Source organism: Thamnophis sirtalis, unplaced genomic scaffold (assembly GCF_051295495.1).
Source record: "Thamnophis sirtalis isolate CommonGarterSnake01/CBP01778 unplaced genomic scaffold, rThaSir2_p1.2 scaffold_2, whole genome shotgun sequence".
NCBI classification, from domain to species: domain Eukaryota; kingdom Metazoa; phylum Chordata; class Lepidosauria; order Squamata; family Natricidae; genus Thamnophis; species Thamnophis sirtalis.
The window spans coordinates 175560075-175576536 of record NW_028261382.1 but is presented as its reverse complement, the minus strand read 5'-3'; the positions used below and the strand labels follow the sequence as shown (position 1 = coordinate 175576536).

Genomic DNA, 16462 nt, shown 5'->3' with positions numbered 1-16462 from the left:
GAGAGAACTTCCTCTTAAAGGCACCGATATATATACAGTATATGTATTCTTGTCAGGAAGTTAGGAAAGCAAAGGCTGAGAATGAACAGAGACAGTCAAAGCTAATAATAACAAAAGTTTCTTTCAACATATAAATAAATAAAAGGGGGGGGCAAAATCAAGGAAACAGTCAGTCTGCTAAAGAGAGAACACAGCAAAGGAAGTAACAGGCAGCAGAGAGAAAGCAGAGCTGCTTATCTCATTCTTTGCATCCGTTTTCATGCAAAAAGAAACTTTAGATCCACCCACCAAAAACAACTGTAATAGACGGACTGGAAATACAAGTTAAAATAAGCAAAAAATAATAACAAGAGAACACCTGTCTGATCTCAATGAATTTAAATCACTGGGACCTGACAGATTACACCCCAGAGTTCTAAAGGACCTGACAGATGTCATCTCAGAATCACTGTATCATATCTTTCAGAGATCCTGGAGCATTGGGGAACCACCAGAGGGCTGGAAAGGAGCTGATGTGGTTCCCATCTTCCAAAAAATGGGGGTAAAAACAGACCCAGGAAACTACAGACCAATCACCCTAATAATAATACCTGGGAATATACTGGAAAAAATGATCAAAAAACAGATATGCAAACATCTAGAAACGAGTAAAGTAATAACTAGAAGCCAGCAGCTTTGTTAAAAACAGATCAAGCCAAGCCAATCTGATTTCATTCTTTGACATGGTGACTAAATTAGTAGAGCAGCAAAGGGCTGTGGATGCAGTATACTTAAGACTTTAGCAAGGTGGTCTGACCCCCCTCGTCCTACACTACAGCACACCGTGACAAAGATCCTGCAAGGATTTATTGACATACAGACAGGACCTTGGCAGCAATCCAGCACAGTCCAGGCCTTGGCAGCAATCCAGCACACACAATACGGTGCAAGCAATCCAGCACAGTCCAGGCCTTGGCAGCAATCCAGCCTGCCAAGCTAGCCACGAAAAGTTCTCCAACTTTAGTGAATACGTTAAATCCTGCAAAGGGGGCGTGTGCACAATCATCCCTTTTATAGTCTTGAGAGGAGCCTAATTACCACCAGCTGAGTGCAATTATCTCCTGTAACTGCACAACTGTTCCTTACGCCTATTAGTTCTTTGGTGCTAGGCGTCCAGGAACAACTCCCTTGGCTCCTCCCCACTGCTCCAATGCATGACCTCCGGATCACCCTCCCTTGTCTCCTCCCCACTGGTCCAAGCCTCAGGCGCCTCCTGGTGGCCAACCAGCCTCTCTGTGCCCTTCTTGGAGTCGGAACCCTGTCCAGGGTCCTCCACATCCTCCAGAGCCGACTCATAGGGCCCCTCGCTGTCGGAATCTGGTGGCAGCTCCAACGGCTCCTGCTGGGCCACAACAGCAAGGTATTCATCAAGGTAGTCCACAACCTACTTCTTAGTAAGCTAGAAAAAAGTAGGATAGATACCCTCACCATCAGATGGATTTGTAACTGACTGACCTAGAATACTGCATCAAGTTTTGGTCACCAAACTATAAAAAAGATGTGGGCTCTAGAAAGAGTGCAGAGAAGAGCAACAAAGGTGACTGGAGGCCAAAACATATATGAAGAACGGTTACAGGAATTGGGCATGGCTAGTCTAGTGAAGAGAAAGACCAGGGGACACTTGATAGGAGTCTTCCAATACTTGAGGGGCTGCCACAGAGAGGAGGGGGTCAAGCTATTTTCCAAAACACCTGAAGGCCAGTCAAGGAACAATGGATGGAAACCAGTAGTGGGTTTCAAAATTTTTTAGAACCTCTTCGGTAGGTGTGGTCTGCTTTGTGGGAGTGTCTTGTCAGCCATGTGACTGCGTGGGAGTGGCTTGCCAGCCATGTGACCATGTGGGAGTGGCTTGGCAGTCATGTGACTGGCTGGGCGTGGCAAACTTATAAAATGTGGTGAAATTCACTTGACAAGGCTCTTGCTTAGCAACCAAAATGTGGACTCGGGAACTCTGGCATTTGAAGCACGCAAGTCTTAAAGCTGTCAAGTTACAAGACCCTCGCACCCCAACCCTTTAGGAAAAAAACCCCAGGGGTGTTCAAACTTGACAGCTTTAAGACTTTAAGGTTTAGATAGCAGTCGTAGAGGTGGGTGGGGGTGATTGGTGAGCCAGCCAATTAGTGAGCGGTGGGCGGGTCAAGCGTGGTGCGGATGCGTGTGGGAGGGAGTTGGAACTGGTTCTAAACATCACGGTAGATTTTTGGAACCTCTTCTATAGAAGAGCTTAGAACTGGCAGGAACCCACCCCTGATGGAAACTGATCAAGGAGAAATTCAGCGTAGAAATAAGGAGAAATTTTCTGACAGTGAAGACAACCATCCAACCGATCAGCTTGCCTTCAGAAGTTGTGGGAACTTCACCACTGGAGGCTTTCAAGAAGAGACTGGACAGCCATCTGTTAGGGTCACTTTTTGCATTGGGGAGGCTCAACACAACACCCAAAATATGTTGATGCTTTCTCTTTCTCTACTTTGCCTTGTACTCTACTCCAGTCCATGAGGCTGGATAATGGCGGCTGGAGGGCAGCTGAGCAAAGTGGAGGTGGACCCCCGATGGCACTTTCAAATATATCCTGGTATCATTGTGAGGAGTAATTTGGAAGCCGAGTTCCACAATCCCATATCTGAAAAAGTAAACCCTGAAATGGAAAAGCTATTTTTGGTATGCAAGTGTCTTGGAGGAGCAAAAATTGATTATAGCAGCAAAGAAAATCCGTGTATTTGTGCTTTCTACAGGATATGATAAAGCTGATCATTCTGTGACTGTTGAAATACTGAAGAGAACTTATAAAGATTATAAAATTAGCTGGTCAGATGACAAGAAATAAATGGTATAATCTTAATATAAATCTATCTTTTCAAGGTAGTAGACCCTTAATCCTAAACTCCCGCGAGGAAATGCAATCAGTGCATTTAGCCTATACTAAATAAAGAAAATCAAGTTAGGCAGCGGGACTTGGTCTCTTCTGGCGAGGCCACGCCGAGTGGCGTCAGGCTGGCCATGCCCACCTAGTTGTGGCAACCTGGCCACTGGCCCTTTGATCCGCACCCATAATGCTGCTCCAGCTCTCAAATTGAGACCAGGGATATCACAACCACGACTGCTGCTATCCACGTTGCTTTTGAATTAATGTTGTGTAAAATAATGAAAATATTTCATTGTAGGCAGCGAAAGTCAGAGGGCTTCGGTTTATGCCAGGGAATGTGCTCCATTGTATTGCAATGTCAATGGAAGCTTTAGAATTTTCATTCATTTCATTCATGACCTCAGCAAGCGTTCAAAAAAAAAAAAAATCCATCATCTCAACTTACTTAAATTGAACAAACTCCCCTACAGAGAAGGGAAGATAATACAGTCTGTTTCAGCTTTTACTAAAATCGAAAGAGGTGTCTACACTATTTTGTTCCATCCTCCTTCTACAAGGATAACCCCAACCTAGGATATGTAACTGTATCCCTTTTCTCCAATCTACAATTTTGTACTGAGGACCAATCATTATCTTTGTTTAATTGACTCTCACTTTACGATTGTGCAAGATAAAATCCCTGCTTTTGTTTAGAACTAGATTAACATCAGCTATAATAAATAAATCTTTCAACATATTTGTCATTTTCATGCACATTAAGTGGTTTGTTTAGTTTTGGCTTAGTATATTGTGTGATCTCATGCCATTGCAAGAAATGTTAATAAATGAAGCTTCAAAGTGTGTAAATTTAATCAATTTCAGTGATACAAGAGCTCAGTAATATAATGTTCTCTCACCACACTAGCTGATAATAAATTTGACAGCAACAATCAAATGCTTTTATTTCATTTCTAAATACATGAAACTCTGCGTCAAAGTTAAGAGCCGTAATAAGGTAAATATCTTTTATAGATAATTGAATTGCATTCAATAAAATTACTTGATTAAATGATCCGTACATTTGAGTTCCAAGATAGGATTCATATTTCTCTATTGCATTCTTATTTATAACCAGCAAAAATGTGTTATATGTATTAGCAATAGCAATAGCTGTTAGACTTATATACCGCTTCATAGGGCTTTCAGCCCTCTCTAAGCGGTTTACAGAGTCAGCATATTGCCCCCAACAACAATCTGGGTCCTCATTTCACCCACCTCGGAAGGATGGAAGGCTGAGTCAACCTTGAGCCGGTGAGATTAGAACCGCTGAACTGCAGATAACAGTAAGCTGAAGTGGCCTGCAATACTGCACTCTACCCACTGCGCCACCTCGGCTCTCCATATGACTAGAAGGAAGTATACCCCGAATACAGAGAAAAACAAATGTGTGTTGATGAAAGTTCTTGGGAAAGTGGCTTATAAAGAAATTTGAGGAGTTAAGGCATTTAATCAACATGGGCAGAATGCACCTATTACGGAGAACAACACCTACCAAAGAACAGGATGCTCTTTGTAGCTCGCTGAATAATAAAAAAGAGGAAGGGATGGTCAGCTTTGAATTGTGGCACTGGCACCGGAAACCTTGAACATCCACATCCGCGGAGAGCAGTGGCCGCAGCTGCCTCCGTGCCTTCTTCATTGACTTCTATGAACGATTTGTGGACAACTTCAGAGATGACTAAATCATTGTTAGTTGACATTCCAGAGAAGTCTGCCTTGCCCACATCAAATGCATCCGTCATTCCCATGCTTTTCAGAACAGGCTTCAGGTCGTATTTTTCTTCCAGTTTAAATTTGGGAAAGGAGAGTTCAATTTCTCTTGGGAATATATTCTTTGGATTGATCCAGTCCATGAGTTTCTCATGCGTAATTTCTCTCTCCAGCTAAAATAAGATGAAAAGCATTAAAGGAGAAAGGAATTCATGGTTACGTGACACAATGATGAACCCAGATAATTTCACTCTGGCAGAAGAAATACGACGCAGTGATAGAAAAATATGAAGCTTTACAAGCAGTTGTCAATTCTTCTATCTCCTTCTAGAACTTTAGAAAAGATAATTTAAAGTGACAACAATAGGGTCGACATTATTTAAAACTATATTGGTATCTGTTTTCTTAATAGTGACAGGAAGCTTCTACTGACTTTTATCAAATACAGAGCATTGTTAGAGAGCAGTAAAGGTATTCTGAACCTTTGCGAAGAAAAAGAAGCAAATGTATGTGAATCCTCCATTTTTATACATATAAATGCCGATTACTTTGATAAAATTGAAATTATTGTCATCCTACATGAAATATAAAGATTAATAGCAATAGCAATAGCAGTTAGACTTATATACCACTTCATAGGGCTTTCAGCCCTCTCTAAGCGGTTTACAGAGTCAGCATATTGCCCCCAACAACAATCCGGGTCCTCATTTCACCCACCTCGGAAGGATGGAAGGCTGAGTCAACCTTGAGCCGGTGAGATTAGAACCGCTGAACTGCAGATAACAGTCAGCTGAAGTGGCCTGCAGTACTGCACCCTAACCACTGTGCCACCTCGGTTCTAATATTTTGCCATTTGAAATCAAAAGATCAATTAGCTATGGATAACACCCACACTTTTCATAATACCTGTAACACTATTTTCTATATTACCTTTCAAGTGAAATAGGAGAAATTTCAACTTTCTTATGTGCTCATAAAGACTTTCATAAAGGTATCTCAATGACCCAATTTACTTCAGCTAGCATTCCATATTTTTTTTTCCAATCTAAACTTTCCTCTTCAAATTGCAAAAAATATATATATCATCTGATGTCAGTTTGTCATCTTTGTCAATTTTAATAGTTGAATTTTTTATATTGATTTTCTTAATTGTAAAACCTCTAAGTTACAGCATAGCTAGAATTTTCAGTAAAACACAGATAAGGACAAATACAAAGATGTAACCAAAGAATATAAATCAAAAGGGCTGCTAAAATAGTAGCTACGGGTAGTCTTCAACTTATGATCACAACCACTGGGATAAAAATTTCTGTTGTAAGTCACTGTGGTCGTAAGTCAAGCTGGACCCAATTTTATAATTTTTATGATGGATGTTGAGAGAATCATCACATTTAAGAATTTCTGGTTGTCCCAAGTGTGATGTTTTTTGCTGGAAATTTGGCATAAAAGGTCACAAATCATGACCATGTGATTGCAGGACACTACAACCAGTTGTAAATGTGAGTTGTTTGCTAGGTACCCAACCTGCAATCACATGAACATATAACCTGATGATATGACAGTTGTAAGTATGAGGACCAGGGTTTTTTCCAGCAGTTTCATAATTTTGAACGCTCACTAATGTATAATTATCAGAGCTAAAATTACCCTGTGAATGTGCAGAACATGAGTTTGGCTAATGTCAAAAAAACAAGAATGGACATTAAACTGGTTCCTATGGAAAAGCAAAGGATGTAGCTGAGAGATATTTCTGAGAAAATTCTGAGAAGATGATACAATGCTAGCATAATCTGCCTCAAACAACTAGTTCTTAATGAATCCCTTGTACTGTCAGAAGAACTACTGCATACTACTGGTAATCTTATCAATCGCCTATTCCATCAGTGGAAGAACATTGTGTATCCAATGATATTAGACATAACTGCGTTAGCTTCTGCATTTGAGATTTCTTTTTTTTGCATCTTTTCGAAATAGGGGGAAATACAAGCCAACCAGAAGTAGAACCGGTTCGTCAAATCTACCGAACCGGTTAGAAGAGGTTCCACCAGTGGACCCGGAAAGCAGGCCACACCTACAGAAGAGGTTCCAACATTTTTTGAAACCCACCACTGGCAAGGATCTTGTTGACAGCTATGAGACTTGCATGCTTCAATGGCAGAGTTTCTGAATAGCTACTTAGACCGACCTAAGTACTAATTCATAATTTCATAGCCGGTCACATGGGTGGCAAGCCACTCCCATCCGGTCACATGGGTGGCAAACCACTCCCACAAAGGAGGCCACACCCACAGAGTAGGTTCCAACCATTTTTGAAACCCACCGCTGAAGCCAACCCAATAACACTAACCGCAATTGCCGAAAGCCAAACTCCCTCATTAAAAAGCACAGTGTACAGTTAGTATCAGAGATGTTTTCAGATGGACAAGGGCTTAAATTCTCTTCTGAATTTAACTTTTGACTATTGTATTCCAACCTCCTAACGCAAGAAGGATAACCCCAATGTAGAATATGCCGCTCTATCCCTTTTCTCCAATCTACAATTTTATACTGAGGACCCATCATTATCTTTGTTTAATTGGCTTAATTAAACAATGGCCTAAATTCTGCTTCATGAAAGAAAAACTCACCTTTTCCAATCCAGTAGAGTTATCTTTAATCTCATCGGGGAGCAGAATGATCATGCTCAACTCATCACCAACATATGGAATCTCAAGAATGGAAATCCGAGAGGCTGATATGTTGACATAGTTGTATTTGGCTTTCTTGAACATCATTTGCACTGTTTTCTTTTCATTCTACAAGTGGGGAAAATGAATGTTAGAAGAAATCTTTCAAATAAATAGGAAATAATTCTATCACATATTCAGTCTTGGTCCCCGTCCCCCCGCCTGCTCCCCCCACCTTAAAGCTTTCATCTTTTGCTTTGACTTTAAAATCAAATTAGAATAGAATTCTTTATTGGCTAAGCGTCATCCGACACAAGGAATTTGTCGCCGGTGTATAAGCTCAGGGTGTACATATAAGCAGCATAATGTAATAGGTCACAGGTCATAAATCAAACTTACAATCATTAATCATAAGTTACAAACAATTGATAAGTCATAAGAAACCAGTAGGAGAAGATAGTAAGAAAGATGAGAAAAGATGAAAAAAAAAGATCTTTATGTCTAGTTGCAATGAAGGACAGGTGAGTGGTTTTAATCAGCAGTTTTCTCAAATGAACAGATGTTTATAATATCAAAACTATCCTTCTTTGTGGAGAGCAACACAGAAACATATTGTTCCTGTTCCTCCTCAGTCGAATACTTCCAGGTGATGATACATAAGAGAGCCATCAGCTCAGCAAATAGATTCACTAATCACTCCATAGATATTGTGGTTAATGAGTGGGAGTGGTGCTAAACTAGAAAGTTTCAATGACTGAAAAGTCTGAATTGCTAAGCTACATACAAAGTCTGAAGGACTCAAAGAGGATTTATCATGATTCATCCGTTTCTACGAAGATCAATAAAATGTTAAAGACTAATCAATTTCTTTTGCTACAGGAATGTTTCAGATTAATTCCACACTTGCTTCAGATACATACAAAATAACACAATTTCAAATATTTAGAATGCCTCCTTTACTGTGTTGATAAATCAATACCTTGTTAATCCAGAATGGCTTTTCCTTTGTTTGATTTTTTTCAAACTCATCTGCCCAGTTCCCCTTGAAATAGATAGCATTCACCAAAACCAGTTTTGTAAGCGAATCAATTGTTCCTGGGACAAGCAGATCCTGAATTTTTCCTTTTTGAAAGTTAAAAAAAAACTTTTTAAATTGATAAATACTTTTATATGCATAATATTGCACAAAAAATTCTTAGGAACCCACTTGTAAGATGTATTGTTTCTAAAGATAGATTTATCTATTTATCTATTTATCATATCTCTCTCTCTCTCTCTCTCTCTCTCTCTCTCTCTCTCTCTCTCTCTCTCTCTCTATCTATCTATCTATCTATCTATCTATCATCTATCTATGAAATAAATAGCATTCACCAAAACCAGTTTCATAAGTGAATCAATTATTCCAGGGACAAGCAGATGCTGAATTTTTCCTTTTTGAAAGTTTAAAAAAAAATTCAATTGAAAAATACTTTTTAAATTGAAAAATACTTTTATATGCATAATATTGCACAAAAAATTCTTAGGAACCCACTTGTAAGATGTATTGTTTCTAAAGATAGATCTATCTATTTATCTATCTTTCTCTATCTCTCTATCATCTATCTATCATCTATCTATCATCTATCTATCTATCTAACATCTATCTATCTATCTATCTATCTATCTATCTATCTATCTATCTATCTTCTATCATCTATCATCTATCATCTATCATCTATCATCTATCATCTATCATCTATCTATCTATCTATCTATCTATCTATCTATCTATCTATCTATCTATCTATCTATCTATCTATCTATCTATCTACCTACCTACCTACCTACCTACCTACCTGCCTACCTACCTACCTACCTATAACTTAGTAAATTTAATAAATCATGGACATGTTTGTAGGTAAGCCAAAATGAAGCCATTTTTATTTAATTATTATATTTCTATCTTGATTCTCTTTCAGGAGCTCAAGGCAATCATCCAGAGAGCTGATCTGACTGAGGATGGACGATAGCTTTTGCTTCCTCAGGGCCAGTCCAACCTCTATCCACCCATCCTCCCTCCCTTAATATTTCTATAGTTGCCCATCTTATGTCATTAGTAAGGTTACCACACACATACAGGAAATATGCTCGGATGTGTCCATCAATAAAACCAATAATCTATTCATGGCTGGAATTTCATCTGAGGTTTGATGGGCTTCTAAGTATCAAGTGATGGTTAACTAACGTGGGTTTGCCTACCTTATCTGTCTCTCTCACATGCACACACAATATTGCATGCCTTACTTAACAGCTGCTAATTAACCCTATTATCATTCTTACCTGAGGTTTTCTCTGCTACCCAGGCATTTATATGTTTTCTTGAATCTTCTGAAGCTTGTTTGAAGTTAACTTTTTCCAGACTTGCATGGTAGAATTTCTCAGTGGATTCTATAAATGACTTAAGAAACAACGATATCTCAGTAACAGAAGCAGTAATAAAAACAAGAATTGATTCTGTCTCATTTTTCTACGAACAATCGGAAAACCTTACTTATTAGGCTGAATATACCTTACAAGGCAGCCAGTGCCATTGGATAGTTAATACACTTTGTTTATTCAAGAATATATCTGGCAATGATTGGTCACACAGTTCTATTTTGCCTTTTCTTGAGAGTTCTATATTTAGGATAACAAAATCTTACTGGGTGTCCCTGTAGCATTCCCAGTAAAAGCAATTGGCCTTTTATTTATTTATTTATTTTTAATTATAATTTTATTTTTTATTACATAGACAACATAATCACATAACAATAGAAAAAAAAGGCAAAGGGAAAAGGGAAAAAAAAGGAAAAGAAAAAAAACCCCATCATCCCATACAATATGTCATTTGATCACAGGTGCATCCGTACTACGTTTCCCCCCATACACACATCCCGTATCTCTCTGTTGTATATTTAATAGACACCACAATAACCTAGGGTTTTTAAAAAAAAGGAAAAAAAGGAAAAAAAGAAAAAAAAAACCATCATCACATGCGGCATGTCGTTTGGTTACAAGTGTTTTAACACCTGCATCTTCAAATAATATTTACCGTCTCAAATATTTCATTTAATATAACTAAAGGCCTCGTTTTCATTCTACAATATATATTCAGTTAACATTAGCATTATTTTTCCCCAGGAAGTATACTTATATTTATTGTTAACCTTGCATTTCATACCTTCAAACAGAGATCTTATTCCTTCATTGTTCAACAAGGCATCGCTGCCTATATATACCAGTTTTCATTTGTTCCCCTATTAGAATTGCTTTACAGCAGCGAAATATCATTATAATAAGTTCTTAACCTTATACATTATATCCCCAGACCTTATATTAATTCTTCATTGTGTCATTGTTAGATTATTTCACAGCATAATTATATCATCATTTACTTTCTTCAATTAAGGCATAAGTATATCATTTTTCATTTCCAAAGTTTTTTTCCCCCCTAGCCACTGATAAAACAAATCCCATATCTTATAAAATTGTTCATCCTCTTGCTCTCTAATTTCAAATGTCAATTTACTCATTTCAGCACAGTCCATTATTTTTCGGATAACTTCTTCTTCCTGTTTTGGTATTGTTATGTTTTATACTCTTCTCTCTTAATTTTCATTCCTCTTATTTCTTCTTCTTCTCCGATCTTTCTGTTTAAGACCTCTAGTGTTAGGACGAAGAGTAGTGGTGATAGTGGGCAGCCTTGTCTTGTACCTCTCTTTATTTCAATCGGATCTGTTAGTTCTCCATTTACCATTATCTTTGCTGCTTGTTTCTGGTATATCATTGGTATAGTTTGAGTGAATTTCTTGCCAAAATTCATCTGCTCCAGTTGCAAAAACATAAATTGCCAATTCACATTGTCAAAGGCCTTCTGCGCATCGAGGAACATCAGTGCCATTTGTTTTTCAGGATGGGCCTCATAGTATTCCAAGGTATTCAAAATCATTCTCATATTGTCTTTAATTTGTCTTTTACGTAAAAAGCCATTTTGATCTGAGTGGATGAAGCCATTTAAATATTTTTACGTCTTTCAGCTAGTATAGATGCAAATAGCTTGTAGTCTGAATTTAATAAAGAGATTGGTCTATAATTCTTGATTTGTGTTAGATCAGTCTCTTCCTTGGGTAGTAGTGTGATATACGCTTCTGACCATGACTTTGGTATTTTGCTCTCAGACATCACTTCATTCATGACTTGTAGGAGTGGGAGGGTCAATGTTTCTTCAAATGTTCTGTAGAATTCCACAGGTAGTCCATCTGGTCCTCGAGCTTTCCCATTGTTTTGTTTTTTAAGTGCCTCTGTTAGCTCCATCATTGTTATTTTACTTTCTAACATTGTTCTAGTTTCGTCTGGTACAATTGGCCTTTTAATTCCCCCTTCAGATTTCTCAATAGACCAAGTATAGCTATAGAAGCATTAGATACCTTTTAGAGCAAAACTGCAATTGCATTGAGATAAACAAACATCAGAACACAAGAGAACATTTACGGCTAGTTTCAGCCAATTCTTTAGCACGCACGAAACTTACTGCAAGAAAATCGTATGATGTTTCTCCAAAGAGCCGATTGGCTAGGCTGAGGCTATAATTGGCTTCTGGTTTGTTGATTTCAGAAATCAGTTTCTCAAATTTTGGGTGAACCTCTCCATCTTTGGATACAGAGAGCACCTACAAGAGATATAGGGATAATCAAGTTGTGTTTAAAATCAATTCAAAATGTAATGCAGCAACAGCAAGCCTTGGAAAAAACTCACAAATGGTCTCCCCATATAATTTGTAGCTAACTTTTGACCTGCAGATCAGTGGGGGGATTCAAATAATTTACCAACCGGTTCTCTGCCCTAATGACCAGCTGGGTAGGTGGGGCTCGGTGGTCATGTGATCATGTGGGCGTGGCCAACTCAAGGTCACTCAGGTCGATGGGCGCTTCGCCTTATTTGTTACAATGGTAATAAGGGTTACCTGGAGAGGCAGTTTCTGAAAGCAGGGCAATAAAGATTAGGCTAGAAACAACACCAGAATGTTTCCTTCCTGCCTTCCTTACAGGATTAGCCCTGCAAAGTGGGGAAAAAACAAAAGGAGATTTCTTCTGACAACCGGTTCTCCAAACTGCTTAGAAAGTTACCAACCAGTTCTCCCGAATAGGTGCGAACCGGCTGAATCCCACCACTGCTGCAGATGTATAGCTTTTTAAGTTAATAGCTGACCAGATCTAGGCTTCAAAGCTAAACAGAGTTGAGTCTACTTAGTATTTGGGTAATGTCTGAACCACAGGCTTGGAGAGTACAAGGGGAAAAAACCCTTTCTTAAAGGAAACCATTTCCTCGCAATTGCTATGGAAATTCATATAATATAAGTGTCCCTAAAATCCCTAAAAGTAAAGCTTGACTTGACTGTATTCGGAGGAGGCCTAATCTGTGGGATCTAATTGGTCGTAGGGAGGTAATTGGCAGAAGGCGGTCTCTCAAGTACCCAGGTCCGATACCATGTAGGGCTTTCAAAGTAACGACTAGCACCTTGAAGCGCGTCCAGAGTCCAACAGGCAGCCAGTGCAGCTCGCGGAGGATAGGTGTGACGTGGGTGTACCGAGGTGCACCTACAATCGCTCGCGCGGCTGCATTCTGGATAAGCTGAAGTCTCCGAATGCTCTTCAAGGGCTGCTAAGGTGTTGCTTAGGCCTGTATCCTTTTCTTCTTTTCGATTTTTATTGTATTTTGCATTTTTTTAAAATTCACAATGACTCTGGGCAGTCTATAAATTTGAAAAAAATAAACGAATGCTATGGGTATCCTGGATTGAAGCCCCATCATGTGCCAGAACCAAGATTCTACGTCCATCTCCCAACTCCCCAGCTTTGGATTTCCTAGTTATTCTTTGAAAATGCCAATTGTAGGTTTTACACTGAAGGAGGGATGTTTTTCCCTACCACAAAATATTGGTAACTTCCCCTTCTGATTTTTGGGATTGTGGTGAAGTATATCCACGAAAATAGATTTTTCAAACCCTGGAACTTCAAGTTAGGGACTTTTGGCCCAAATAATACTATTTACCTAATTAGCAACTAAAAGCTTTTTTAAGAGTTAGGCCAGTCTATCTCAGCGGAGAACTCAACTGGAAAATCAACACAACCCAGGTGGCCAGAAAGGCCCAACAGAGACTCCACTTGCCAAAAATTAAACTGGAACAACAACTGATTACATCCTTTCACCAGTCTACAATAGAAAGTCCCCTCACCCCCTGCATTACAGTGTGGTATGCTGGCTTGACAGCCGCAGATAGAAAGTCACTACAGAGGGTGGTGAGCACAGCACAAAACATTGTGGGCTGTCCCCTGATACCACTAGATGACCTCGCTAGGGCTCGCTGCCTTAGAAGAGTGAGGAAGATCCTCAGAGATGACTCACACCCTGGTCAGACTTTCTTTATTCTCCTACCATCCAGAAGGAGATATCAAAGCATAGACGGCCACAAAAACAGGATGAAGAAGAGTTTTGATCCATGTGTGTTGTCAGACTCCTGAATGAAAAAGAACTCTATAACAACATAGTACAATTGATTTGCGTGTCCAGCGCAACATGCAGTTAAGTTCGCATGATACAATAGGACTGTTTGTTAGGATTCACTGGGCTGGGGATTTATTTTTTCTTCCCCCGTGAGTTGTTTTGTGTTGGGGGGGGGGGTTGGTGGTGCATGAAGGGAGGTTCAGTCAATCGCATTGTACACATGTTGTACTCTGACATTAAAGGTTTGAATTTGAATTAGAACGACCGGATCCCTACTGCCCTCTTTTCCATTCCAAGCACACAGCAGCTGCTCCACACCTCATGCAAACAGGGTCTCAAACCTGGATGAGAATTGCATGGGAACCAGAGTTAAAAGTGTCCTGATGACAATGGGATCCCTTCGGCATGCTGCATTTTCCAAAAGCTAATCAGACACCTGGCAATATGCAAACAGCCTCCGCTTAGGAATGAAATATTTTTAAGTTGACAGGTCTACTTGGAACTTCCTAGAGGAGGTCATAAACAGTCACTTAAGAGTTGAAAAATGGGCTGCACTTAAATTCAATAAATAAATTAGATATTGTCTATCAAGGATGGGGACCACCTCCTAGCCAACCCCCCCTTTTCTCGTTTTGTTAAAATATATCTTGATATACCTTTGACATCTGAGCTTCTGTATTGCCTTTGGCCCCCAACAAGACCATCAGCAGTGCTGAAGATATACTCAAAGGAGAAAAAAACAAGTTCTTGGTAGGATCTTTTGCACAAAGCTGCTTGAAGAGGTCCAGGGCAAAGGAGGTGTTTGCTGTAGAAAGACTCTCCATGTTTCCGAACCTAGAGAACAAATTATAGCGCAATAAAGCACAGATTAATTCCGAGATAAGGACTGAAAAACGCTCCACCCGAGGAAGTATTTTGCGTTCTGCTTGAACAAATTATTCTACTTGCTTTAAGGAAAATGATTTACAGAACCCAGTGGAGAAAATATAAGGGAACTATGAAGCCAGACTCATATCTAATTCCAAAGATAACAACTGGGTCTCCCCATGTGGAAAAAAAGTAGAATGTTGTTTTTTTCTGCAGTGTAGTAAAGACATTTTAGAAAAACCAAAAAATGTTACCAATCGGATTAAGGAACAAGAGAAGCAATCCTAAGCAGTGAAATGTACTAGCCATGCCAGCATACATAAGATAAGAGTAGGAAAGTAGTAAGTTTATTAAATTCTATACAGTTTTTTTATTCTGCCAGATATTTGGGGGAGGGTCGTTCCTTTAGTCAATGCAACAGTGCAGCTCTACAAAAAATACAGCAGCCCTATCAGGACAAGGGGAATTTAGGATCCCACCCAGGCAGCCCTAACATCTCTCCTCTGCCTATCCAACAAGGAACTCGCCCTGGGACCATTTACACAGTGCAATAGGTAACTCCATAGTTGCACTTCCAAAGAGCAAAAGCTGGTTCAGGCTCTCCACAACTGACTGAAACGCACCTGCCTTTCTAAGTCAGGTGTTTTCAAGGTGTCAAGGCTGACTCTATCCCCTAGCCCGTGTTAAGGATTCAAACAACAGCATGCCAATCAAGGGAGCCGCAGCAAACTGTCAATCAAGCAAGCTCCCAACCGGGGTGAAATTCACCAGCTTCTAACAGGTTCTAACAGAGAACAGAAGCGGAACTTTTGAGTAGCTCAGAGAGAACTGGCAAATGCCTCCTTCTGTTACTTGCCCAAGAGTGGGGTGGGGAGGGGGATTTTTGCAATATCCTTTCCTTCCCACGAGCTGTTAGTAAAAATACATTTGAATTTCCCCACTGCTCCCAACCAAGAGAGCCACAGCAAACTATCCCACCGGGCGCTTTATGTCAATCCCACTCGGGGGCACCTGCAGGGACAGGAGAGAGAGAGAGAGTAAAACACGCAATGGCCCTACCTGGGGACGGGGCTGCTAGCAGCCTTACTAAGAGGCGTCTCTGGCTGGGGAGAAACGCCGGCGCAGCTGCAAGAAGTCCGGGAGAAGCAAAAGGATTGAATGTCGAGTTTCTTCCCAGCCTGCGTTGAATCCACCACCTAACTGCGCTCAAGGAGGCGGGAGGGTTGGAATCCCTTCGGCGGGGAAGGAGGAAGGTCCGCAGAGGAATCCAGGCTGTGGGTCGCCCTTCCAGGATGAGCCGTTCGGGTTTCGCCGTCCCTTTAAAAGGGGAACCTCCAGGGCGTGGGCTCCCGGGCACAGGCGGCAGCTTGCCTAACCCCTTTCCACGGAGCTTGGGCAGGGATGATTAGCAGGGAAACTTTGTTCCACGGTTCCTTGGAAATTTGTAATTGAAATTGGCAAAGGAAATGCTGAGAGATTCGCCAAAGTGTTGCGGTTTGTACATGATGCCCTCCTTTTATTAATCCCACTGTCCAGATGCCAGGAATAAGGTTTGGATTAAACTAAGCTAAACTGGGTGACTCCTGGATGGAGACCAAATGCAGGCCTATTGATTGATTGATTTTGGTTTGTCAAGCATGTATGAGAAAATAAGTATAAGTATGGGTTTAGTGACCAAAGTTACAATGGCATTGAAAAAGTGACTGATGACCATTTTTCACATTTAGCGACCGTTGCAGCATCCTCATGGTCA

At 40.1% G+C, this 16462-nt stretch overlaps 2 protein-coding genes and 1 pseudogene across 2 annotated transcripts in view; 2 read left to right on the top strand and 1 right to left on the bottom strand.

The window, feature by feature from the left end:
* LOC148049295 (serpin B6-like) overlaps positions 1-16462 on the top strand; it is a 58131-nt gene that overhangs the window by 18936 nt on the left and 22733 nt on the right. The window lies entirely within an intron of this gene.
* LOC148049298 (14 kDa phosphohistidine phosphatase pseudogene) lies at positions 2235-3700 on the top strand (annotated as a pseudogene).
* Positions 3731-16017, bottom strand: LOC148049297 (leukocyte elastase inhibitor-like). Its single transcript, XM_087707546.1, has 7 exons — positions 15769-16017; positions 14499-14676; positions 11870-12007; positions 9640-9757; positions 8300-8442; positions 7282-7449; positions 3731-4827 (listed from the first exon to the last, which is right to left on the bottom strand). The coding sequence occupies exons 2-7, from the start codon at positions 14664-14666 to the stop codon at positions 4417-4419; spliced, it is 1146 nt and encodes a 381-aa protein (XP_087563672.1). The 5' UTR covers positions 14667-14676; positions 15769-16017; the 3' UTR covers positions 3731-4416.